The sequence below is a fragment of the Eptesicus fuscus genome, chromosome 17 (assembly GCF_027574615.1).
Source record: "Eptesicus fuscus isolate TK198812 chromosome 17, DD_ASM_mEF_20220401, whole genome shotgun sequence".
Taxonomy (NCBI): domain Eukaryota; kingdom Metazoa; phylum Chordata; class Mammalia; order Chiroptera; family Vespertilionidae; genus Eptesicus; species Eptesicus fuscus.
In genome coordinates, this window is record NC_072489.1 from 18,176,516 (window position 1) to 18,201,009 (window position 24,494).

The following is a 24,494-nucleotide window of genomic DNA, read 5'->3' on the forward strand; positions in this document are numbered from 1 at the left end:
GCCTGGCCAAGGGGGCTTTAAAGGCACCTCAGGCCCAGGGCCTGTTCTGGGCTCCTCCCATCAACTGTCCCACCAGTGACACCCTGTCAGCGTGGCCTTCTCGCCTCCTTAGGCTCTGTGTGTCTCTGTGCGCCCTCTGTGATGCCAGCTGGGGACGGGACACTAAGGGCAGCCTCCCCACTGGCCTGCTTGCTCCCTCCTGCCCTCCTCCAACACCCTGGCTCCAGTCGGACCACACGGACTTCACACAAGGCCCCTCTGACCACATCCCTTCCCCGCTGGACTGCTCCCTGCTGCCCCCAGGGCCAAGGTCGGGCATTGTCCTGAGCTGGGCATTCCACACCCTGCATGGCCAGGCCCCACCTCCCTTTGTGGCCTTCTCTACCCACGGCCTTGAGTGCTGCGCTCAGCCGCGCTGAATTACTGCAGTTCCATGGACACCACCCTCTCCTACTCTCGGATCTTGGTACACGCTGTTCCCTCTGCCTGCAGCAGACCCTCCCTCCACCATTCCCGGCTATTCCAGCTCACCAGTCAGGGGTGGCTGGGATGCTCTGTGAGTCGCCTCACCCTGATGATGGCGGGGGAGGCACCCCCTCCCGTAAGCTCTTTCTCACTTATTACGGATATTCTCAGACGCACACAAAAGTAGAGAGGAGAGTCTAACAGACGCCCTGAGAACCATCACTCCATGGCAACAATTATCAACACAGCCCGTGCTTCTCTTCACAGCGTCCTACCCGCCAGGGCATCACAGTCTGTCCCCACTGTCCCAATGCAAGTTCCTTTGGCCCGGACAGTGCCTCCACCTCCCCCTGCCCCAGCCTCAGGACATTAGCACAGGTCTTGGCCCAGAGGAGACCCTCAATCAAGAGTCCCCCTTTGTTGAGCATTTGCTGTAAATTCAGAATCTAGTTCACTGAATCCTCAGAGCACCCCTGGGAGGCACGGGCTATTATAACCTCCATTTCCAGATTGGAAAACCGACGCTCGGGTTACACAGCCGGTCAGTGGTGGAGAGCAAGCCAAGGCGGCCTAATTCGGGAATGGCGCTACCCATAGAAATACAGTACGAGCCACAGGGGTTATTTTAAAGTCTCTAGTAGCCACTAAAAAGGTGAATTAATTTTTATAATATGTTGTATTTGGCTCAGTATATCTAAAATATCATTTCAACATGCCATCCATATAAGACATTATTAATGAGCTATTTCACCACCTGTTTTGCATACTACGTCTTCAAAGTCCTGGGGGTTATATGTACAGCACATCTCGATTCTGACTAGCCCGTCTCAAGTGCTCAAGAGCCACTGCACTGGCCAGCACAGCTAGTAGTCACCTCCCGGACAGCGGCCCTAGAGCCTGCCCTCTCAACCACTTCTCTGCTTAAACGAGTGGAGGAGAAAATGAGAGAACAGGACTCCCAAGGACCCCTGGCCTTGATGTTTCCTTGGTAATTAATAATGCTTAATATTTGATGGCCCTCTGGAGTCTCCCTGGCACCATCTAGTCTGCCATGGAGATTAGTCACCCTGCTCGCTGGATGAGAATTATGGTGCTGAGAGGGGCCAAGCGCTTGCATGGACACACTGCTACAGGCGGCCGCGCTGGGCCGCAAACCCACAACTCTGGACTCCAAGTCCAGTGCTCTGCGGGGAAGTGGGGCGAGGCTGCCCCTCGAAGCAGGACTGTCTGTGTGGCAGAGGACGTCTGCTCAGACGCCAGGCGGCCGGCTTTTGGGACGGAGGCTGCAGAGCCCTGTTCCGGCCGGGCCCCGGAGAAGTGGTGCCCTTGGAGAGTGGCAGGCCAGGCCAGGCCCACGGAGAGGACGGGGCCCATGCCAGGTCCTCCATGGGAAAGAACTCTGTCATCCTTCAGTCTCAGTTTGGCCACGAGAGGCTGAGAACAAATTGGTGGCAATGAAGCCATAACTTACCTCTGAAGGCCTCTTTGTTCTTGGCAAACAGAGGGGTCATTAGTAATGGGGAAAGCAGTGGTGTGCAGCCATAAATCCCCAGCTGCAGGGCTGATAAACAGCGTGGAGGGGACCAGGCCTCAGGGAGCCGGCAGGTTAACCATGTGCCAAGAGTCACTGTGGGCTCAGGCCTGTGTCCATCCAGGTGCAGACTGAGCCATCCCTGCCCAGGCTCTGGAGGCACCCGGGGACTTGGTCACCCACAGTGGCCCTACGGACTCCCACCTGCTCTGGGAGCCCCCGAGTCCCCCGAATCTGCCTGTCAAATGAAGAGGGTCGCAGAGTACCTGGGGCTGGAGCAAGCCCCGCCGGGCACGCCCATGTGAGCATCCCCTCTTCCTGCTTCAAGATGCAGGTGTGAGGCCAGAGCCTTGCAGGCAGTATTCTGTGCAGCAGTGTCTACAATGGTCGAGGGAAGTAGAGCCGAGGCCAAGTCCCAGCCTTCTGTCGCCTGCTCCCCTGGGGATCTGCCCTCCTGCCCGTCTGCTGCTGTAGGCTCTTACTGAGGCTGGCTCGCAGGGAGACCACAGCAGGCTGGGGCCGGAGGGGAAGGGCAGGCAGGAACAGGGGGGTGGCTACTGGTGAGCCAGGTCTCAGGATGGGAGGGAAGAAAAAGAGGCCTGCCTTTTCCTCAAACTGTCAGAAAGGCTTCGGGTGGGACTGAGCAGTGACAAACAGGCCTGCAGCCGCTGCCCTGCGACTGTGGTCCAAGTGCCACCTTACCAAGGATGGCAAATATGTGCCACAGTATGGATGGCCCTCTCTCTTTCCACACCCACAGCAGGTTCTACCAATTGAATACAGCACCCGGCCTGTTTGGCTTCATGGTCCTCTTCAGGCAGCCATCACCAATCAATCAGAGTTGGCATGTGAGAGGAAACCCATTTGTCATCCTTTCTAAAAGCCCTAAAGCACATCTGTGCTGGCGGCGGGAATCGAATAAAGCTATGCTCAGTGCTCCAGGACTTCCAGAAGTTTCTGCCACCTGCCCCCACCCTCACCCACATCCCCTACCTGTAGGTTCACATCCTGAGTCTCCCTTCTCATCTTGTTGTTTGCACTGGGCACTTGGTCCAGGAGAGTATGTCGCTGGACACTCATAGGAAGTGTCCTATGGCAATTGTCCCCAGATTCTAAGCTCCAAGCCCAGGCCAGCCACCACAGCCTCAGCAGCTCCACCCTCTAGCCTCCTGCTCCAAGGGAAGCGGGGAGGAGGAAGAGCTGGCTGGGGTCATCTGTGAAAATCGGAGAAGACCTGGGGGTGAAGGGCAGTCCACCTGGCACCCAGCATGGACCTGGAATGGACCAATGCCATGTAGAATGGCCTCCCAGAGTCAGTGCAGGAATTTCCGGTCTGGCCATGACCTCAGGCCAAGCCCTGGCTCCCTGCTCCCCAGCCCAGAGGCAATGAGATGAGGAGACAATCCCCCACTCAGACAGGTGTCCCCTTCACTGCTGGCCCCCCGACTCCATCACCCTGGGGGCTCACTGGTGTTCCCTCCAATCTCCAGTGCAAGTTCCTTGTCACCAGGAGGTACTGGCTTTACTTCCCAATTTGAAAAATGCATGGAGACCAGCAGCAGCCTGGGCCACTCTCCTCCTCTGCCCACCAGAGGGGACTCCGCCTCCGGCAGAGCGGCTTCCTTCCTACGACCGGCCTGTCCACAGCCTGGCCTAAGGACCACCTGCATCTGATGCCTGGGAGCTGCGAGAAAGGACCACCCTGGCCACCAGCCCAGGCCTCCACAGTGAGGGCCTCTGCCAGTGCCAGGGACTCAGCATGTTTGGGAGGAGCCCCCCGCAATTCTTGGCTTACTAGGGTTTGAAACCCCACTACCCTAGAGTAACATCCATCCACTCATTTATTCCACGAGTACATGTTGGGGCTTACTCAGAACAGGGAAGCAGGGTGGGGGGAGCAGAGGCCTAAACCCACTCTGCTGCTCTGCACCTGAGCTGGTCTGGCAGCTCTGGGCCTTGGGTCGCCTGGGCTTAGAGGTACAATAGCAGTCACGCCAGCAGCTACCGGTCACAGGGAGCCCCTTATACCCTTGATCTCCTGCATTTCCAAGGATGTGAGGGGTCTCCCTCCCTCCAACAAACCCCCAGCTTCCCAAGAGAATTATTAGCTTAGAGCAGTAATAATAACAGCTAATACTTACAAAATACCTCATATACATGCCTTAAGCTCTTCACATATAGTACTGTCTTCTGACCTTTGAACCACCCATGGCAGGTACTCTTATTGCTTCTATTTTATGGATGAGAAACTGAGGTATGAGACCACCCAAGGCAATATGCTAAAGATCCCGACCTCTATGTTCATGGTCACTTCATCTGGTGTCTTTTGAGCTTTAGGGCAAAAATGCCCCCAAATGCCACTCCCTATCCTTGGGGGTGAAGTAGAGAGGTGTGATGGGGTGGACACTGGCCTGGTGGCCTGCCGTCCTCTTGGCCATCAGTCTGACCTGCCCACATGCGCCAGGCTGGCCCTTCCCTGCCCAGTGGGCAGGGCAGGGAGGCCTGTGTGGGCAGGGGTGAAAGGACAGGGCCAGAGCCAGCGTCTGTACGTGAGCGAGCAGCTTCTCCTGGAGGTCTCACCAGCTCCGTGCCCCAAAGCCACCTGCCCTGGGACGGAGGGCGGAGCCGCTACTTCAGTCTCTGGGTGGAAACATGGGTCAGGGGATCCATCACCCAGAACCTTCTCTGTAGTCTGTCACTGCTCTGCTCAACCAAGAGGTCAGGGAGGAGAGGAGGGCTTACATGCCTGCCCCTCTGTAGTCCAGACGACACATAAATTTCTAATGGTCAGAAATGTGAAAAGAACATGAAACCAGCCCAAGCAGCTATTAGCTCTAAAATGATGTCAAAACATCATTTCTTTCTGTCATCAAGTCGGAAAAGAAAACCCGGAGTACCACAGGAGGTTAGATGGGAGTCACCCATGGTCCAGGCTCAGAGTCCCTAGGGCCAGAGGCCTCAGACCTGGACACTGGCACACACTCCTGCCCCCCAGCATCGCCCAAGAGCCCCAGACGTTTTAGCCTCATCCCAAGCTCCTCTCCTCCTCCCATATTGAGCATATTGCCTTGGGTGGTCTCAGACCTCAGTCTCTCCTCCCCTGCTCCTTCCTCCTTCAGGCAGTCAGTCCCTTTTCCAGGTCCTTTGGTCAGAGTCGGTCATATCACTGTCCCACACACCCATTCCCCAGAGCCCGACACCCCTGCAGTGGCTCTTTCTCGATGGTGGTGAGGGCCCAGGGATAGCCTGGCCTTACCTGAGACGATGGTGTAGCCAATCCCGCGGGGACGTCCTTTGTCCTGGTCGATGGCGGTGATAACGCGCACGGTGGTGCCCTGGGTGGGAGAGAGAAGGGGCTTGAGTTTGGCTGTGCGGCCCCCAGCTGCTGCTCTCTTCCTTTCTAGCTGTCCCGGAACCCTCAGCGTCCCTCTCAGGTGGATGCTGCAAGGCCAGCCGGGGGAGGAGATGCCGGGTGCTCAGGCCTCAGGTGCCCCCCTCGCCCCTGGGACATCCACTAAGGCCCCCAGGCAAACACCTGTGTCCTCTGGAGAGGCCCGATCTTGCTGATACTCTCACTCGCCCTTCACCTCCCCATCTCCCACCATTTGGTGAGACCACCCAGAAGAGGAGAGCTGATGGAGGAGCAGCCAGTCGGGGTACAACAGATCTGGCTTCTATTTCAATCACCCACCCAAGTGCTCTGTGGCCTTAGGAAGGTTGCTGCACCTTAATATGAATAAAGCATAAACCCTGGGACCTTGTTTTCACTAGGACCTGAGTAAAGGGGAACATCAATAATCAATTACTCTTAAGAACGAAAGCACCATAAATTCTAAACACAAATGTCTCCAGGGATGACTGTGGCAACCCTGGGCCCTGTGAACCATTGCCCCTCCAGCACCACAGCCGGCAGTTCCTACCTCACATGGCTCTGCCCCACACCCCTTGTATTCTCCTGGCAGCACTGGAGGAGGAGGGGCCAGGAGCCAGGACTACCAGGATGGAGATGCAAGGGTCCCTGCTCTTGGGAGCACAGAGTCTGTGGCAAAGGGTCGAGGACATATGCACGTACACTACTGAGACACAGAAGTCCACCTGGAGGAGCTGGCAAAGGATCGTACATGTAGCAACATTTAGGGTGGAGTCATAAAGAATGAGGAGGAGTTTGCCAGGGAGAAAAAATGAAGGGGAAGGCGTTCCAGGGAAAAGATACAGCACAGGCAGGGGCTGGAAGAACTGAACTCTCTAGGAAGAGATCCATGTGAATGGGCACCTTCAACTACCAGTTGGTTGATTAAGTGAATGAGTGAATGAATGAATGAATGAATGAGAGGATTCTGATATCACTACCACTTGCCGAGTCACTAGCTCAGAGCAGCTTTCACTTTGTCCCCCAGGCCCTACCACACCGCTGTCCAGACAGCCATGCCTGCTCACCATGCCTGCCTCAGGTCTGGCCCAGGCTGCAGTTTTCCCTGCACGGTGGACAGCAGGATAGCCCTGTCCCTGTCCCCTAGGGAACTACCAACCCTGACATCTGCTTTCATAACAAAGGGCCCCCTGGCCTTGGTGTCTCTCACCTACTCCTCAGCTGAAGGCTGAATCCCGCAGGCTGCGCCCTGCATCCCCATCTGAGCACCTTCTCCTGGGACGAGAGGCTTATTTCCTGACAGGGGCCCCCTGAGCTGGAGGGTGGGGCCCTGGGGTGCAAGGTGCCTCCCTTCCAACTCCTTCTGGTCTCACCGCCAGGACACAGGAGGGGCGCCCACCATCTCACCCTCCCCAGCCGATGCTGCCCCTGCACAGCTGTCTCTCCATCTCTCCTGGAGCCCCGGGGCACAGCCCAGAACAACTCCCGGTCGGCTGAGAGGTGAGAATGTTCCAGGAGAAATGTCTCCCGCAGAGAGATGGACACAGTCCAGGGGCCGAGGCTGTGCAGAAGGCAGGCCAGACCCCTCCTTTGGGCTCCTGCCCAGGGACGGCAGCCCTGGCTAGATCCCTGCGAGAAACGGGCTGTTCGGAAGAAGCCAGAGGAAGACACCGTCAGATGAGCCTCCCACCTGGTGGGCTCTGAGGACCCGAGTGGGGCCAGAGGCTGTGAAGCACCAGCTGCAGCAGGAGCTGTCCTGTCTCGAGCAGCCACGCGGTGTCACGGCTGCAAGCACGTCCTGTGTACCACCTCACTTCCCCCTCACAACTGCCGAGACAGCCCCACTTTACAGAGGCAGAGACTGGGGAGCAAGAGTTAAGCAGCCTTTCCAAGCGAACGATGAAGCCAGGAATCAAACTCAGGGACTTTGGCGCCCAAAGGATCTTGCCGGCCAGGCGGCGCTGCCTCTGCCACAGTCTCTGTTTCAGTAATGATGGCGGTTATCTGTGAAGGTGGTTGCTATCGTGCTTCTAGAGCAAGCACTTCACAAGCATTAACTCAGGCCAAATGTGGGGAAACGCACTTAGCCCACACCTGCCTCGGAGATGCAGCAACAGGTGTTACTAGGGTTAAGGCTCCTGGAAGTAGTCAAGTGGCAAGGAAACCTGGTACCTACTAGCAGTCAGCAGATGTGCGTCACTGCAGATTGCCCAGGACCAAACCAGAGAGGGTCGGACCTGCATTACCACCATTTGTCCACCATCCAGAACTGAAATGTCATTGCTGTTATGGACACATAAACAACTGTTGGACATAGAAATCGGGACTCAAAAGAACTGTTGGCCCAGAAAGAAACTCACTATAGACTGATTCATTTGCCTCTCAGCATAACCATCATTGCTTGTCTCATTTTCGGTTCCTATAAGTGTATTCCTAGTATCACACGAGCTCACTCATCTAGGGGAAAAGATGAACAGCATAGACTGAAGAACAAGAACAGCACTGATCAGACTGTCAGACCTCAGAGGGAAGGTAGGGGAGGGTGGGGACAAGGGAGACAGATCAACCAAAGGACTTGTGTGCTTGCATATGAGCCTAACCAGTGATCACGGACAACAGGGGGATTGGGGGCATGTGTGTGGGGGGGTTTGGGATGGGAAGGGGGGGGTTGATGACAAATATGTGATACCTTAATCAATAAAGTAATAAAATAAGAAAAGGAAACCTGGTACCCTTTGTCCCCAGACTTGCTGATCTGAAGACAGACTCTTGCCTGTAACATCTGTTAACAGCCCAGATCCGGCGCGGTGGGAGGCCGTTTGGAAAGCCCTGCATTAGACTTGAAGGGTCTACACCAACGCTTCCCCACACCACCCTACAGGGAGCTCCTTTCTGGGGTCTGTCCTTCCAGGGGTCACCCCTCACTTAGGAGAGGCCTGGATTTGTCCCCAGGAGGAAGCCCTGAGGGTGTAGGACTCTGGCAAAGGCTCCAGCTGCCAGGACAGGCTTTTTGGACGTGGGGACAGCTCCCTTTTTACAGCCTCATCTGGCCTGGGCCACACACGTGTTCTAGCCTGAGGGTCCTGGGGCCGCGCCTGGTCTGCTGAGGGCCTGTGGGGCTTGGGGGTGGGCACTGCTGGCCTGTGCAAAGAGGAGACTTAGTGGCCGAAGAACCCTCAGTCATCATAGCTGTGCGTGGACCTTCCCTGAGGGCGCTCCTGCACTGGGCGCCTGGCCACCTCCTGGGGGGCAGGGCTCAGAGGGGTCTAGCAGGCAACCCAGCACCGGGCGACAAGGAGGCTGGCTCCCCAGCAAGAGCCACACCTGAGCTTCTGCAGAGTCAGATCTAAAAGGCTCCCGACAAAGTTTGGGATTTCATCTCTTTTTGGGTAACTAAATCCATTTTTAATAAAACTCTGAGCTTTTAATACAAGTGCAGCCACAAGGACTGGCAATGTTATGAGAAGGAATTAACAGGGAGGAAAGGGGGCTCTTGGGGACCCCACGGATCTTGTTTCAGATTATATTTTCAATATACTGAAACTTATTTCCAAAGACGAGGAGACGGAGAAGCAGGCCTCCGCCTGACCCCGAGCTGGGCCCCGAGCTGGGGGTGCTCCAAGGAGAGCAGGTGGGCAGGCTCAGGAGGGCTGGAGGTGGGGCTCACCCTGACATGGGTGTCTTCTCCTCGGGAGGCCCCCCAGCAAGGCTGAAGGTACATGGGCCTGTGGAGTCCCAACTCCTTGTGGTGGGAAGAGCAGTACAGCAAGAGGGTGAAGGTTTAACTCTGTTGCCAGACTGCCTGGGCTTGAATCCTTTGAGTTACTTTACTTCTCTCTGCCTTGTTCTCCCCATCTGTAAAATGGGTATAATACCAGTTCCCACCCCTCAGCAGCTGACACATGTAAGGCAACTTGGAAGAGTGCCCGGTCCACAGCAAATGCTAGAAAAGTGCCTGCTATTCACTGGGGCCCAGAACCGCTGTGAGCATCCTATGCAAGCGGAGGTGCTCTTCCCTGAATGTATGTGCCATTCCAAACAATGTTAGCAAATGCAGACTCCCCAGCACCCTACACTAGTAATTCCACCCTAGAGGTAAGGCGTTTTCTGAGGGAGCACCTACTATGTGCCAAGCACGATGCTGGGCACCCAACACAGGCTCTCTCACTTTTCCTCACAGCCTCCACAGACAGGGAATGGGCTCTGAGGGTCAGGGATTGCTTGAAGTCACAGGTGGGTGAGCATGCCTGGGGCATGGAGGGCAGTGTTGGGGTGGGCCTGGGTGGGTGTGCCAAGGTAATGGGTGGGTGAGGCCTGAGAGGCAGCCTCATTCACCCACCCATGAGGCTTGCTACCAGTAGGGTCATCAGGGCAAAGGCCAGGAAAGCTGAGACTTCTCCAGAAGGAACGTGGCTTCCCTGCTCTCTGAGGCCTGCCTCCTTCCAGAGACGCTGGCCAGGGGGCAGCTGAAGCCAGCACCCGAGCTCTGCCTGCCTCCATCTTGGTCTACCCCCCCCCTTTCTCCCTCTCCCCTCCCCCTTTTCACGACAGGATTAAGGACCTGGAAGGGGGAGTCTCTCAGGAGGGGGAGGTGCCCTTGGGGGGAGCCCGGTGGGGGCTGAGGGGACTTCCGACAAGAGCTGCCACAGCAGATTCTGAGGCAGAAAATCCTATTTCTCAGTTCTTAATTCCAGTCAATTCCAGTCAAAGGGCTGATAGGCATCGGCCGGCAGTAATTTGTGCAGTTTATCCGCTCTTTTCACCTTCTATCGGTCCTTCACTGACGGGCAGGCTGACATGCCGCTGCTCGAGTGAGGAAATTAAAATTTGATGCAATAATCCCAAATAAGAAGGATTTTATTAGGTAATATATACACTTTAGATGAGGCATGCCGGGCTGATACTGTGATAGAGAGAGGCATACACGCTGGGAGCCACAGATAAAGCGGTAGAGTGGGCCAGGGTCTGAATGGAGGCCCTGGCCAGCAGAGGTGAGGCCGGGAATGGGGACGCCTGGGTCCCCCACCCGGGAGGCTGAGCAGGCCATGGTGCTCCTCAGCCCTGGCGGGGACTGGGGTGTTCTGCATTCAATCCGGGCTCCACACCGTAAAGGGACATGGAGGGCCTGCATCAAGGCACAGAAACCAATTAGAAGCCTGGAAAATCAGGCTCGGGTGCGTGGGAATCGGCCTATCGCAGAACAGCCGTGCAGCAGGGCTGGGGGCTGGAGAGCTCCTTCCACGTGGGGGACAGGGAGGAGCGGCAGAGGTGTGGACGCAGAGATGGCTCCGTGGCACTCGGGAGCAGGGAGAGCCCCCAGCACCCAGCTCAGTAAGAAAGGAAGGCTTCTGTGTCCTCGTGGGGACAAAGGGACAGCCCAGCAGGGCAGAGAGATCTCCAGATCCCTGCGCCTGAGAGAGCACACATCAGATGTTAAGAAACCAAGCATCAGGAGAGAGGCGCTCAGGGGAGTAGGTGTCCCTGTTTGAGGGTCACCCTAGCAGGGGCCTGTGGGATTATCTGGAGAGGAGAGGGTGTGGCTTAGCGCGGGGCCCTGCACACAGGAAGGGCTTAATGAACATCTAGTGTATTAATAAAAGTGTGAAACATAGACCGAATAAATGGATAAACTCAGAAATCTGCAGATCTGGAACAATTAAATTACTTGGCTATGATAGAGGGATGACAGAAAAAACACACTGAAGGGTCTCAGAGGACCCACATTGTCAGCACCCTTCTTACTGACTATCGGGACTCTGAGCTGAAGCTGAGGATGGGACCCCCAGCCCAACCCAACTTCTATACTGAGGACTGGCTGACTCATAGCCACCGGGACTGAACGCCTGCAATGCTGGTGCTTGCTGGGTGCTCTACCCGAGTGTGCTAACCCCTCAGGCGAGAGGCGCTGTGGACATTATTGGCCCGTCTCCCATGAGGAAGCAGTCTGGAGACTGGTGATGTGGCCAAGGCGAGTGCATGGCTGTGCAGGGACCTTCTCCAAGTTCCTCTGGCTGCCCAGCCACCATCACATCCTCACTTCAGTCAACAAGTGGTTGTACCCATCTTCTCTGCATTGGGTCCTGGGCATGATGCCCTGGGAGACCCACAGGAAGCTTGTGACAAGCTCCAGAGACTCAGGTATTTTGATCCCTGGGGGCTGTAACGTCACCCACTTACACATCAGTGAACATTACAGGTGTGACTATACTTCAGTGGTAAGTTAGGCAGCACAGGGAGTCAATTCTACCAGAGCTGAGGGGAGAGGGATGGCTATGTCTGTGGGCCAGTGAGGATGAAGCCAGGAAAAAAAAATTCTAACTAAGGTGGTCAGTGAGCTGAAAACCAACAGATGCATGGTCTTTCACATGACGGGTGATGACTGGGGTAAGAGGGCTTGTATGACCATTCATTCATTCGCTCATCCATCCATCCATCCATCCATCCATCCATTCCGTAAACACTTCCTGAGCATCCATGTTGTGCGATGCCCACAGCAGACCCCAACCCTGACGAGATATACTTTAAGTCCATCTGAGGAGCAGAGGTGGAGCAGGCTGTTTAGGATCATGAGAATTAAGACGGGGTGTCCGGGGCAGAGGGCAGGTGGGAGGGCCTGCCTCCTGAAAGGTCAGGGAAAGCCCCCTGGGCTGAGAAGATGGGAGCTTAGCAAAGATGTTTTGGCGGAGACAGCCTTCAGTCTCAAACGCTGGAGCCTCTGCTGTCCGTGGACCACCACGGAAGAGAAGGCTGTGGCGGAGGCATTGAGACACCCACCTCTGCCCTCAAGGCAGCTTCAGACACCCTCTGTAGGAGGCCAAAAAGTGTCTTGTTTGTTGGCTCCTTCAGTCCATACCTGGGCCCAAGAAGGAAGTGGCTACCCCTGCACAGCCAGAGGCTGAAGCACAGTGCGATCGTCGGGACAGACCGAGTCTCCAAACCGCAGGTCAGGCTGCCTGGCCTGTGGTGGCCCAGGGGCGCGGTCCGCAGCCTGGTCAAGGGAAGCCCGCCTCTCGCGTGCCCGATGCCGAGAGCCTGTGTGGATGTGCAGGCGGGGCCCTGAGCACCCACTTGTCTGTCCTTCCTCTCAGCCCACCGAGCCCTCTCAAAAGGAAGAGCATGCTTTTCTTTCCACAGGAGCTGCTCCCCAAGCTGCACAGCCAGGGGAGTCGTCTGCCCGGAGGAGCTGCCTTTTTCTGATTCATCGGCCCACCGCGGCGGTCTTATCCCAGTTTGCACAAAAGCACAGATGGCTACCAGGCGAGGGGTGCTGTCACTGCTCGCCTGGCCCACAGCTGAGCGGGCACAGGCATGTGTTTTGTTCTTAAAGTCACCCGGTCACAGTGGACTGAACCAGAGGAGGACACGTGGCCCCAGGGCAGCCAATCTACAGGCTGATCTATGGTGATCTATGACCTTATGACAGGGCACAAAATCCTGAGCACAGCTACTCAGGTGTCTCTCCTGAAATCCTGGGCTTGAGAAACCTACAGCCGGAGCCGCTGGGAGGGGCAGCTGGAGCAGCGAGCCCTCAGGGAAGAGCCACGTCTGAAGGGCCTGCGAGCAGAGGGCACGCTGCCGCCATCTCGGCGCAATGTCCGTTGGCAAGAGAAGTAGATGGACCTATTGGCCTGGAGAGATAAGACTGAGCCACACGGATGTTTCCCTGAGCCTGGCTGAGTCCAAATCTGCTCTCCAGCGCAGGCTGGATTTTCCAAAGGTGTCCCATCACCCACATACATCTTTCTGCATTGCCCCCCTTCACTTGCCCTAGCAAGTCTTTGTTCTTTGCCACTCAGAGCCTGCTGGGGATGAAGTGCGGTGGGGTGTTGTGTGAAGAGGGAGTTGGGTTTTCTCTGTGCCAGGACACCCGTTCCTGCCGCTCGTAGGGATTGGGGGGAAGCAGGAAAGCCAAGGAGGACCCTGCCCCACAGGGCAGGGAGGTCTTACCGGAGGAGAGTGCTCATAGATGTTGGTGCTGTAGGGCAGGTTGATGAAGATGGGGTCCATGTCCTGGACATCTGTGATGATGATGGCCAAGTTGGCCAGGGTGGACAGAGGCCTGGTCTTGTCTTGATCCTAAGAAGACAAAAATACACAGCCTTAGGTTAAGTGATGTTGTGGACAGGCACACATGCACACAACACACACATGTGCACACAGGACACTCATGTACACAAACATGTGTGCACACATGTGCTCCTGCACTCCCCCAGGTATGTGGAAGTTGAAGAACTCAAGAACCCACACGGCTCTCTGACTTGTGCAGGGAAACACAAACAGCACCCCAGAGCCCAGTGAGAGGTGGTTAACCAATGCCACAAACAGGCTGGCGCAGAACCCGGTCTCCTGCCCTCCGCCCAGCCTGGGCCTGCCCACCGGATATCTGGTGGGTGGGGCGACTGGCTTGGGATTCAGCTAGGGGGCCGCTGCCCCTTTCCATGCCCACTTTCTGCCCCCTTTCATCCCCGAGCATCAACATCAAGGGAATGACTAGGATGGGATTCTTAGAAGAAAGGCCCTTGGACCCCAGAGGGGCTGCTCTGGGACCTGCGCCCCTGCTCTGCATTCTGGTTTACTGATCACGTTGTGTTTCCAGTGGAACCAGTAGGGGGAGCTCCAGGGCCTGTGACATTGGGGGACTCCAGGAAGGAATCCCGAGAGGTCACAGGCCATCCCCCTCAGCCAGACAGGCAATGTTGATACCCTCCTAGTTAGCTGGAAATGTAGCCCTGTGAAAGCTCACCAAGAAAGAAAACCTGAAACCCCTATTTTATTACCCTAAAATACAAGCCCACTTAAATAGCCCACTACTGTTGAATAACAATAGTTAACAAGAATAGCAGCTGCACGCTGAATACAGATTATATACCTGGTACCAGGCGCTGTGCGGACACCGCATTTGCTTTTGTAGGTATCATGTGTGTACTAGTCAGATGCGTTTACAAAGACTCAGAAAGGTTACGTAACGTGTCCAGAGTCACACAGCTGGTAAGTGTGTACCCAGGACTCAAACTCAGGTTCTTTTGACATAAAAATCTGCCCTTAACTCTCTTGATGTGGGACCCTAACATACGCTCAGTCCCTGACTTGCTGGGTCACCCCCTCTTGGAGTCTCAATTCCCTTTTCTGTGACATGAAATGGCCTCTATGGACCCTTGGGCTTGTAAATTCTCTGGTCTGGGAATTGAGGAGCAACTGTCCTTGGCTTAGATTTGCCTTGGTTTGTCTGGGGTGACCTGAACACCCAAGGCATTCCCCCCATTACAAACCTAGTGCCTGCTCCTGCCCTCCACCGATTGAGCTGTGGAACCTTCAAGAAGGAAGGGCTGGCTGTTTTAAGAGTCCTTCCTCAGGGGCAGCCAAGGAGAGAGTAGGGGGCCTTCGGGGATGAACAGTGGGTGTAGCAATGGAGGGGAGAGTCTGGAGGCAGGAAGAGGTGGGCAGAGGGACCACGGGGAGACAGCTTCCCAGGCTCCAAGACCACGGTGTCCACAGCCTAGGCTTGGGGACTGCCCATGGTGAGAGCTCTCAGCCACAGACCTGAATGGCCACCAGCAGACACGGCCAGAGGAGGAGGCCTGGCAGGAGGTCCCTTGACCTCTTGGGCAGGGGCTGCCGGTGGTTCTGATCTGCCACTACCAGGCTTTTGTTGGCAGCTGGCTTTGTCCATCCTGGCACCTGCCCTCCCCATCCCACACTGTAGCTTCAGTCCTGCTCCTGCAGATGCCCACATCCAGCCCACACTGGACTCCATGGCTGAAGACAGGGAGTGGACATATCTGGCAGGGCAGGCACCTTCCCAGGCTTCCAGCTGTCACTCTGGGCCTTCAGCTCTCACGTTTGGCCACCCTGGTACCCACCCAGTGGTGGCTGGAACACACACTGCTCCCTGCAATGCCACATAGAAGAATCTCCTGGGGAAATGCCCAGCAGCCAAGGGCACAGCACCAGCCCTGAGAGGGACCTGTGACTGGGAGGTGGCACGGGGGTGTGGGGCGGAGGGAGCCATCATTACCAAAAGGAGTCCTGTGCCCCTCCTGCTCTCCCGCGTCAAGGCCTGATTGCTGGGACATTAGCAACAATTTAACTGCATTCACCATCCCAGCTTGAGAGGCCCCGCCACCCAGACTCACGCCTGTGCCCAGCTCCGTTCTCTCCCCCACCTGCACAAAGCCATTTATACGGCGGATGGAAATGATCGCGTAAGGACAGGCTCATAGTGAGAAGAGAGCAAGCATCTGTGTGTTTCTGGGCCCAGGGGTGGACACATGGGGAGTGGTAGGAGGGGACCACCCATGTGTGGGTGCAAGGGAGTGCAGAAGGGTACGGGTGGGTGCAAAAAGCGGCTTTTGGCCTTGCTAGTGCTCCAACCCCGTAAGTCAGCTTTGCAAATATCGGCACACACCTCCTCCCCGGCAGCTAATACTTAACCGGGGAGAAGGAAAGGACGAGGGTGCTGTCTGCAGTGGCCTCTCCAGGGGCCGTTGCATCTTGACCAAGCCTCGGGGAACCTCATCTTTCAAAATCAGACCCTCCCTCCATCCAGTGGGTCTTTCCCAGAGATCTGGGCTCTGTGACCGGCCAAGTGGAGCCCCTCCGTGCTACTGACAGCGCCCCCCTCGCCCCCGGCAGTGACATAGATCCAGGGTCTAGATGCTGTGTGTCAGGCAAATGGGCCCTGGAGGGTCAAGAGGGACCCAGTAATTTGTTTCACTCTTGGCCTGAGCTTTGTAAAAAATTCTGCTCTCCTTGCTACCAGCTGAAGGCTCCAGCTGTCCCCGGAGGCGGTAGCCGGGGGCGGGAAAGAGGAGAGTAGAGGGTAGGACTATTTAGGGGATAGCATGCCTGTCCCCAGGGCCCTGGCAAACAGCTGGCGACAAAGGAAAATGACCGTGCCGAAACCGGTTTGGCTCAGTGAATAGAGCGTCAGTCTGCGGACTGAAAGGTCCCAGGTTCGATTCCGGTCAAGGGCATGTACATTGGTTGCGGGCACATCCTCAGTAGGGGGTGTGCAGGAGGCAGCTGGTCGATGTTTCTCTCTCATCGATGTTTCTAGCTCTCTATCCCTCTCCCTTCCTCTCTGTAAAAAATCAATAAAATATATTTTTTTTAAAAAAAGGAAAATGACCGTGATGTTCTGGAGACTCCGACACTCTAGGTCGTGGGCACTGGACTGGGCGTCAGACAACCTGGTTTGGGGTTCTCATTCCTCCACTACTCCCCGGCTGTGAGTCTCAACAGCGTGAGCCACAAAGTGGGACAATTATTTCTCCCCCGCCCCCCTCTCCTGACGAACTCATCCTGGAACTCCCAGGGCCCAGCATGGTGCCTGGCACAGATGGGTGCTCCCTACTGTGTGAGTGACATCACTCTAGTGAAGTGGCCAGGACCCCTCTGTCTCCAGTGTGTTGGGACACAGCTGGGGTCACACCTGTGCCCTGTGTCCCACGGAGTGAGAGGTCACCCTGCACCATGAATGCCCTGAGGGGTTACCAGTGCAGATGCTGGAGCCCCGCTGCCGGCTGACTGCGGACAAGCCACTGAATGCCTTCGGTACCTCAGTTTCCTCATCTGTAAACTGGGTATCTTTATAATGCTTATGACACAGGGCTCTTGTGCGGTTTAGTGAAGACAATCCATTGAGTGCTCAGCACAGTGCGAGGGACACAGCACGGACCCTCAGCAACATGCGCTGCCATGACGATTACCATCACCGACATCACTATTCCAGAGCCTGGAGCAGCAGGGCTCTAGGTTGATGCTCTGTCACCCCCTTCACGGCTGGGGAGAGGCCATGTCTGGTTGTGGGGCCCCGGCACGGCCACTCACCGTGGCGTTGACGGTGAGCTGGTAGGCCTGCGTGGTCTCGTAGTCCAGCTCCTGGATCACCGTGACGATGCCGCGGGCACTGTCGATGGCGAAGAACGGGGAGGGGGGCTGGAAGGAGTAGAGGACGCTGCCGCCGGCACCCAGGTCGGGGTCTGTGGCGTTCACGATGAAGATGGGCGTCCCCACGGGTGTGTCCTGGGGGGAAGCAAAGCAAACAAAAGGTGAGTGGAGCTCGGAGCAGCTGCCTCCATCGGAGACTATTCCCCCAAAGCCCATTAGCCACGGCCCTCCAGCCACCAGACCCGCGCCTTGTCGTTTTTATTCTAGGAGGGTTCAGAGGCATTTAAAATGCAGTATCTCTTTTCCCCCCGTTTTTTTGATGGCCTCCTGGTGGCTGTAACAGCGCCAGTTCCAAAGACGATCTGCTCATCCTGGAGTTCTGGATGAGAGCCTTGCGGTCCCCAACCCCTGCTTCTGGGCAGTTTCGCTTCCTCTGTTGAGTGCACCCCGGCTGCCCAGGCCTCAGGTCCAGAGCCCGCGTGTCGGGAGGTTTCAAGGGCAGGGGGTGGGGAGGTGTGTGCTACGGGCATGTGGCGGGGGCCCTGGGGGCTTTGCCTGGCACCACAGAGGTTACCCGGCTTGCCCTGGGGTGGGGCACACACCTGCCACCCCTGGGCCGTGGCAGCCTGCCATCAGAGGGGCCCACAAGGCCTGCTCAAATGTCACCACGTCCTGGGAGCCCCCACGTCCTGGGAGCCTTCTGTGGCTCCCTCTGCCATTCAGTGTGTAGAGAGCCCTGCCCCTCTCTGACTTGGGGTCTCTGGTCAAATGCTACTTCCTCGTGGAGACTTTCCAGACCCCTAAGGCAGGGCGGCCCCACCCGGGCCACTGTTTATACTCAGGGTCCCACAGCACCCTGGGATTCTCCGTCCCCACACTTCTATCATTCCACAGTGAGTGTCTGTTTTCCCTCAGAGCCCATGTGCTCTACGAAAGCCATGGGGCATTGCCTTGCCTAGCACAGTGCCGGGCACGCGTCAGATGTTCAGTCAACATCCCTTAGAATACGCGAAGGAGCCTCTAGGACAGCACTGAGCACGTGATATTATGAGTATGTGTTTGCACCAACTGTCGGCTTTCATCACTGCAGTGCCCGCCACAAGGCGTGGCTGGTAAGCCGTGCCTGCTAACTGTTGGGTGAGTTAATTTATTCATAATTTAGTGAGCTCTGGACACATCTGAGGACAGGCAGTCTAATGAGGCCCTTCACAGAGACAAAAAAGGGGAAAATCTCTGCTCCCGCTCGATGATTGCCATAGGCCAGGTTCCGTGCCGGGGACTGCACCTGTCAGTTCTGCGGACAAGTGGCTTTCGAGGCGGTAGCCACTATCCTGTGTTTGAAAAGAAGCTGAGGTCTGGAGAGGTTAGGTCATTTGCCCGGGGCAGAAGAGCTGGGCAGTGGGAGGCCTTGAGTCCAGGTCTCGCCCGTGGTCTCAAGCCCGAGACGAAACGCTTCCCTAAAATACTGCTGGCAGTTCCTCCCGAGGCTTCCGTGTGGTGCCCAGGTCACTGCCAGCCGGTGGCACCTCCCAGACAGGCAGGTGGGGCTGGCTGTGAGCTCCCCGAGGGCGGACACCATGCTTCTGGTCCTCTGCGCTCTGTTCACACTGCGACAGCGACTGGGTCCCTTCCGACACCGGCAGGCTCTTTTCAAGAAGAGCATCCACATCGCGGCCCCTCTCCGTGCGGCCGGCCGTGACCCGGGCCCTGCGTCACTGCTGTGAACAGCTAGCTTCTTTCTTTGGGGACCAGGCTTGGGCATGCGAACAGCCCCTCCCAGGACCACCTGCTTGAGACAAGGGTGTCCTTAATACTAGGGTGTCTCTAGTCAGGCTGGAAAGGGCCCCGGGGGGAAAGCCCTGGCGTTGCCACTGTTTCTAACCGACAATCCTTTCCATCACCAGGCAAGAGTCAGGCGCAACGGCCAGGCTCAGCACCGGTCCTTCCCCCCCAGCACTGAGGACAGAGGCAGACAGGGAGGCCCTCTCCTCACAACACCCAGGACGCCCCAGCGCCCGGTGCGCAGAATGCAGGCCCTCGCGGTCTGGACCTGCCTCCTTCACACTTTATTTCCTGGCAGGTATGGCTTCTCGCCCTTTTCGCTAAGATCGTGTGTAGCATCTTATCAGTTTAATAGTTCCTGGCAGGTAAGAGTTTGTACTTCTCAAACCCAGCAGGCTCCCTCACACGTCTGGGTGTCTGAACCTGCTTTTTCTTTGCTAGGTCTGCCCTACCCAGCTCCGTGGCTTGGAAAACAGATGCACTCCTTCCCTCAAAAATAGAATCGAGTGTGCAAGGAGGCAGAGCGGACAAGTGCTGGGATTTCAGGGATGGACAGACTTCGGTTGGAACCCGAGCCTGGCCGAGTGTCTCTGGGCTAGTTTCTTCATGTCTCTGACCCCCAGTCCCCTCTCTGTACACAGAGGTTAGTAATATCCCATAGGGTTAGTATGAAGAGTACAGGAAGTCATGAGTGTAGACTTCCCAGCATATAATAAGCGCTTCGAAGATGGCAGTTGTGGTCTTATTGCCTGAACACCGTCTAGAGGACTGCAGACAAGAGCACCTTCAAGGGTAGGGCAGGGAGGTGTCCAGCACTATGAATTTTAATGATATTGCGCTGGGCATTTCTTGTCTGCACCCCCCAGACCCACTGAGTACCCTCTTCTGCCTCCCCTTCCCCCTCCATTTGCCCACGCCAGGGTGACCTCACTGCATCCCCAGGCTCCCTTGCTGGCTAGCTTCTGCCAATGCGGGGGGAGGGGTGCTGGTAGGAGCTCAGAGTTTGGGGAGGTGCCAAGAAGAGAAATAGTTTGGGGTGTAACTTCCCCACTCCCCCCAGCTCCAGCCCCGCAGCCCCTCCTTCCTGGCCCCAGCTGTTGGTGGCCTCTGGCAGCACTCTGCCCTTCCCTCCCCCATGTGGCCCCAGGGTTAGTAAGAGCTTCCCTCTGCAGCTAAGTCTCTGGTACCTTAGCATCCCTTAGTGGCCCTTAGCCACATCCGCTCTTCCCCTGAGCCCCCAGCTGCGGTCTCTTCACTGAAATACCTTTATTGGAACTATGTGGAATGAACTCTTCCCTGGGGGACCCTGATGGGACACTTCTGACACGCCCCCCACACAGAGTCACCGCCCAGAGGAGAGGGACGGCTCCCACTCGAGAGAGAATGTCAGCTGTCTAGCCTGCTGCCTCGGGAAGGAGAGGACATTTCACCCGTCCATCCGGCGTGGTCTCTGCAAAGGGTCTGTGGGATCTGACCAGGAGATTTAAGAGCAAGAGCCAAGAAGACAGAGGAGAAAAAGAAGGGATGGTCCTGTGTCTGACCTTCTTGGCTTTTATGTCTCATGCCCCGCAGTGGAACCCATTTAATTTCTGCATAACTTAGAGAAGGTTTTAAATAGGCCTGGCAAAGAGCCATCCGTGTTCTTAGAAGGGACGAGCCACTGGAGAGAAGAGAATGCTGACTTCCTGCATTTCAGGTCCCGGGCGCCATGCTCTGCTAGGGAAATGAGGTGTGAGGGGACAGTCATCCATCAGCAGGTGCGCCGCGGGCCCCTCCGAGCACCCAGCTGCTGCTCCCTGGCCATGTGCAGATGTGCTCACAGGCCCACGCAAGCACATTTCTTTGGTGGCGCCAGGTGTGTCTGGGGTTCCAGGTACCCCGCAGGCAGTGAAACTTGGTGGCTCAGAGCGTGGACTCCAAGTCTGAGTCCCAGCCTTTCCATTTATTTGCCAGAGCCCTCAGACATACACTGAGTGGCCACTCAGTGTCTATCCTATAGAATAAAAGACTAATATGCAAATTGTCCCCTCGACCAGGAGTTCAACCAGCAGGCAGGCCGGCCAACCGCCCATGTCCCCTCCCCCTGGCCAGGCTGGCTGGACCCCACCCATGCACGAATTCATGCACCGGGCCTCTAATATATATATATATATATATATATATATATATATATATATATATATATACACACACACACACACACACACACACACACACATATATGTGTGTATATATATATATATATATATATATACTAGAGGCCCAGTGCATGATTGAATCATGCACGTGTAGGGTCCCCTACATGCTTTTGCTTTTGATCATGGGGGAGCTGGGTGCCTGTCCGCTGGTGCACCAGGCACCAGAGGCTTCTGAAATGCCTGGTGCCTGAGCGGAAAGGCATCCAGCTGCCACACTTTTGCTTTTGATCGCTGGGAGCTGGGTGCCTGTCCGCTGATGCACCAGGCCTTTCAGAAGCCTCCGGCACGGCGGAGGCTTCTGAAAGGCCTGGTGCCTGAGTGGACAGGCACCCAGCTCCCACGCTTTCCTTTCCATTGCTGGTGCACCAGGCCTTTCAGAAGCCTCTGGCGTGGCGGAGGCTTCTGAAAGGCCTGCTGCCTGAGTGGACAGGCACCTAGCACCCCTGCTTTTGATGGTCCGTGCAGTGGGAAGTGAGCTCGCTGCCCCGGAGGTCCCTTCTGTGCTGCAGCACAGCCATGGCGCAGACGTTGAGCTCGCGCCGCCACTGGCGACTCAGCTCAGCATCCCGCCGGCCCAATCAGCTACTCCGGCCACCCCGAGTCCCGCCCCCCGTGCCTCCTGGCCAATCATGGGCATAGTGAAGGTACGGTCAATTTGCATATTTGTCTATTATTAGGTAGGATGGATATATATATATATATGTATGTATGTATGTATATATATATTGAGTGGCCAGATTATTATTCGTTCAAAGATCATAATAATATGGCCATTCAGTGTAAGCTGTTAAAGTTACTCATTTGGCCTCAGTATCCTCAAGTAAAGGAACATGTGAAAATGGAGCTGATAACAGTACCTACCGCACTATAGGCGTGAGAGAAAGATTACATGAGAAAAGGGGGGAGGGAAGCTCGCTGAACCAGGTTCACAACAATATTGAGCAATACTCCACAAATGGTGGTTGTAATTATTATTATGGTAATAAAATACCATCACAGGCAGCCTGCGATGAGCCCTATTTAAGGGGGTATTAGAAACTGTAAACAGTCCATCTCTTCCTCATGAACTTAGACAAATGGGCATTTTAAAATTCAGAAAGAGAACATTTCTGTTGACTGCTTCACGGTTGCTGCAGACAGGGTCAGGGTGGGAGATCTTCTGGAGACCCTCCAACGTGGGTTTGGAGAGCCTGTGGGAGGAGGGGTGGGGTCTGATGCAGGGGTGGGCGGGGCACCTGGAGGCCAAGGAAGCTCCTGAACACAGAGGCCCGGCCTGACCAGGCCCCTCTCAGGGAAGGCTTGAATGTGAGAGCTGGAAGGAATCTTGGGGATTATCCTGGCCAGCCTCCCCATTTTACAGATGGGAAAAGTGAGGGGATGTGCCTTGCACTGAGTCTCACAGGTGGGTAACAGCAGACTTGTGCCTGGAAATCAGGGCTTTGACTCATATATAGTGTTGTTGTCACCTCCTCCAGAGATGCCAACCACTGCCTCCCCACTCACCCTCCTTCCACGTAAAGATGCTCTTTACACCCACAGCTCTCTCTGCTTGAGGGGAGGGACCTAGGCAGCCATGTTTATACCAAGTGACTTCATACCCAGGCCACATCTGCTCGGTCCAGGGGTGACCACCTGACTCTAAGAGCCCAATCAGATGGGGTGCTGGAAGTGAAATCAACTTTCTGGGGACCTGGAAAAGAAGATGCTTGCTATCTGGTGAGGGCTGGTGTGGGCACCATGACAGGCTGAAGGCACGCAGAGGCCACAGGTTGCAGGTGGCAGGAAGCCATGGGCAAGCAGAGGAAGCCCATCTTGGGAAGAATGGAGCACAGTGAGGGAGAGAGACAGAGATGAGGGGCTCTGGGCGCCCCCTGCCTGGTCTTCATAGGCCCTGGCTGTGGTGCTGAGACCCGATCTATTCTGTCCTTCCTGTGTGGGTACCCGCTTTGCCCACACTGACTTCCATAGGTCTCCGCCCCTTACTCTCCCCAGGCCCCCAGAATGCATCCAGCCCCGGGCAAGGCGTCCTCATTCCTGCAGCTCTGCCCCAGGCTCTCCCTTATCCTCACCTGCTGGGACTTCCTCCCTTTCACGCCCAAGGCTGGGCCACAGAAAGCAAAGCTCTGGCCACAGAGCCTAGACTGTGGAGGGCACAGGAGGTGATAATGGGGGAAGAAGCAAGCAGCCTGGGTGAGTGAATGCTGGCTCCTTCTTCCTTTTGTCTCTTTTAACATGTAAATTCACTCAGGTCCCTGCAATGACCAGCATGCCTATGGGGTGGCAGGGGTGGGCAGGGGACAGCTTGATCATGGGCTTGGCACAATCAGCTGACAGGCCTGGAGGAGAGATGCCCCAGAGAGCCAAGCTCTGCCCACCTGGAGACCAGGAGACCAGGGAGAAAGTGCCTCTATGGTGTCTGGGCTTGAGGTTCAGGGTCTACAGGACCATCACTAGGGTGGGCCTGGGCCACGGAAGCGGGGCCAAAAACACAATTCAGCTGGGAGTAGGGCTGCCCCATCCTAGGACAACTTCTCTCTGTGTATTCATTATGGAAACTGCTGCTGGGTCCACCTTCTTGTGGGAATGGAGCAGCTGGGCTTTGGAGAACAGGCCCCATAGGGGGTGATTACTCCTGCTTCTGAGGCAGGCCCCTCGGCCCGGCCCACTGCTCTGCCCCAGCTCTGCTTCCTGTGCTTCTTCCCCATGGCACCCCCGCCCAGTCCCTCAAGGCTTCTGGGCCACTTCAGTGGAAATCTCCCAAAATGCACTGCTCATGCCTCCTGGGAGCCAGGGCGTGTGTTTAGGCATGATCCCCTGCAAAACCCTTGCCCCTGCCCAGCTGTCCCCCTCAGCAAGGGGCCCGCTGCAGGCGGGTGGCAGACAGGGCAGGCCCCTGCCTCTTCCAGGTCCCATTTAAGCTCCATGTCACTTCTGATGGACCTGTTGTAAATGGGCCACCCCGTGCAATTCACAGACAAATAAATCTTTTCGCTACTCCTGGGGTGACAAGGGAATAGACTCTGGGAAAGTTCTGCCGTGCAAGGAATCTTGTTCGTTAATAATAATGATAAATAGCTCACTTCTCACATGCAGTGTGAGGTACATTACATGCAGGCTTCTATAGAAGTGGCTTGGGTGCTGACTGGAACACGTGTGTGTGTGTGTGTGTGTGCGTGTGTGTGTGTGTGTGTGTGTGTGTGTGGCGGGGGTGGGGGTGGGGTGGGAGGGGGCTGCAAGTGCACTGAGGGAGAGAGAGGGC

The 24,494-nt window shown here is 56.1% G+C and overlaps 1 protein-coding gene across 3 annotated transcripts in view; it reads right to left on the bottom strand.

Annotated features, from left to right (window-relative positions):
• Positions 1–24,494, bottom strand: part of CDH23 (cadherin related 23) — a 363,598-nt gene that overhangs the window by 217,007 nt on the left and 122,097 nt on the right. For all 3 annotated transcript variants that reach the window (XM_028151376.2, XM_054728837.1, XM_054728836.1), the window contains exons 6-8: positions 17,196–17,390; positions 13,314–13,442; positions 5,253–5,331 (exon numbers count right to left, since the gene is read on the bottom strand). In XM_028151376.2, coding sequence (XP_028007177.2) covers positions 5,253–5,331; positions 13,314–13,442; positions 17,196–17,390 — 403 coding nt within the window. The remainder of the gene's footprint in view (positions 1–5,252; positions 5,332–13,313; positions 13,443–17,195; positions 17,391–24,494) is intronic.